The sequence below is a fragment of the Temnothorax curvispinosus genome, unplaced genomic scaffold (assembly GCF_003070985.1).
Source record: "Temnothorax curvispinosus isolate PA1 unplaced genomic scaffold, ASM307098v1 QBEX01006421.1, whole genome shotgun sequence".
Classification (NCBI taxonomy): domain Eukaryota; kingdom Metazoa; phylum Arthropoda; class Insecta; order Hymenoptera; family Formicidae; genus Temnothorax; species Temnothorax curvispinosus.
In genome coordinates this window covers 31,441-32,605 of record NW_020216201.1, presented here as the reverse complement: position 1 = coordinate 32,605, position 1,165 = coordinate 31,441, and the positions used below count along the sequence as shown (strand labels likewise).

Sequence of the window (1,165 nt, the reverse complement as noted above, 5' to 3'; positions counted from 1 at the left end):
TTAAGGACACATTTAATGCCCAAATATCTTCACAATCGTGAAGAAATGAAACAAAATTCTACCCTTAAGATTTATAAATTATTATACGATAATTATTATTTCATGTGGACTTGTCGTGACCAAGGAATACGTTTTCGTATTCTTGATTCGACTCGAAGAGGCCGATCAGATGTCATTGAAATTACACGTACGCGAATTGCCATTTCGCGTATCCGATGAAACGACGCAACGTTTCAGCATCGTTCGTCCTGTCACTCGTCGCCTCCGCGGCCGTCATTGCCAGCCGCCTCCGGGCGACGATGTCCGTTTAATGACCGGTCCGGTCACCGTGTTCCAGGTACAGTCCTCTGGCGGGTGACCTTCTCGCGAACTCGATGCTGCCCGGTAATACAATGAACGGCGCCGGCTGGTGCATCTTCGTGTACAATCTCGCCCCCGAGACCGAGGAGAACGTGCTCTGGCAGTTGTTCGGGCCGTTCGGCGCCGTCCAATCGGTCAAGGTCATACGCGACCTGCAGACGAACAAATGCAAGGGCTTCGGGTTCGTGACGATGACCAATTACGAGGAGGCGGTGGTAGCCATACAGAGCCTGAACGGCTACACCCTGGGCAACCGCGTGCTCCAAGTCAGCTTCAAGACGAACAAGAGCAAGGCGGCGTAGGACGAGCAACAGGCGGCAGCGGCGGCGGTGGCTGCGGCCGCGGCCGCGGCGGCGGACGCGGCGGCGGCAGCGGCGCCCTATCATCATCATCGTCGTCATCGGCTGCTACGTACCGCGGCGGTGGTACAGCTGCCGGTACCGGTGCCGGCAGGTCATCTTTACAACAAGCGAGGGCCTGGTCAGGTGCCGGGCGGTATTGGTAATAACATCAATAACATCAATAGTCACATCGGGGTCGGCGGCACCGGCGGCGGCATCCTTCATGGAGGAGTCAAGGGCCAACGGCAGCCGTTCCTTCAGCGTCTACCGTCGCGCATACACGATCTCACTCGGGCGATCGAGATGGCCGTCTCGGGAGCGGCGAATACGGCAACGCAGCAACAGCAACAGCAGCGTCAGCACGCGCAAGCCAAGCAGACCTCCCTGAAGAGCAAACCCAACAACAACCGTCAGGCCGGCAGCAAGAAGCTCCAGCAGAGCGAGAAAGTGTAGTTGTGAGGAGT

The 1,165-nt window shown here is 57.0% G+C and overlaps 1 protein-coding gene across 1 annotated transcript; it reads left to right on the top strand.

Moving 5' to 3' along the window:
* Nucleotides 1-320: 320 nt before the first annotated feature.
* LOC112455850 (ELAV-like protein 2) lies at nucleotides 321-686 on the top strand (the record flags this gene model as incomplete). The annotated part of the gene is made up of 1 exon (XM_025018051.1): nucleotides 321-686. A coding segment is annotated over one exon (342 nt), but the record flags the coding sequence as incomplete, so codon positions are not given.
* Between the last annotated feature and the right edge of the window lie 479 nt (nucleotides 687-1,165).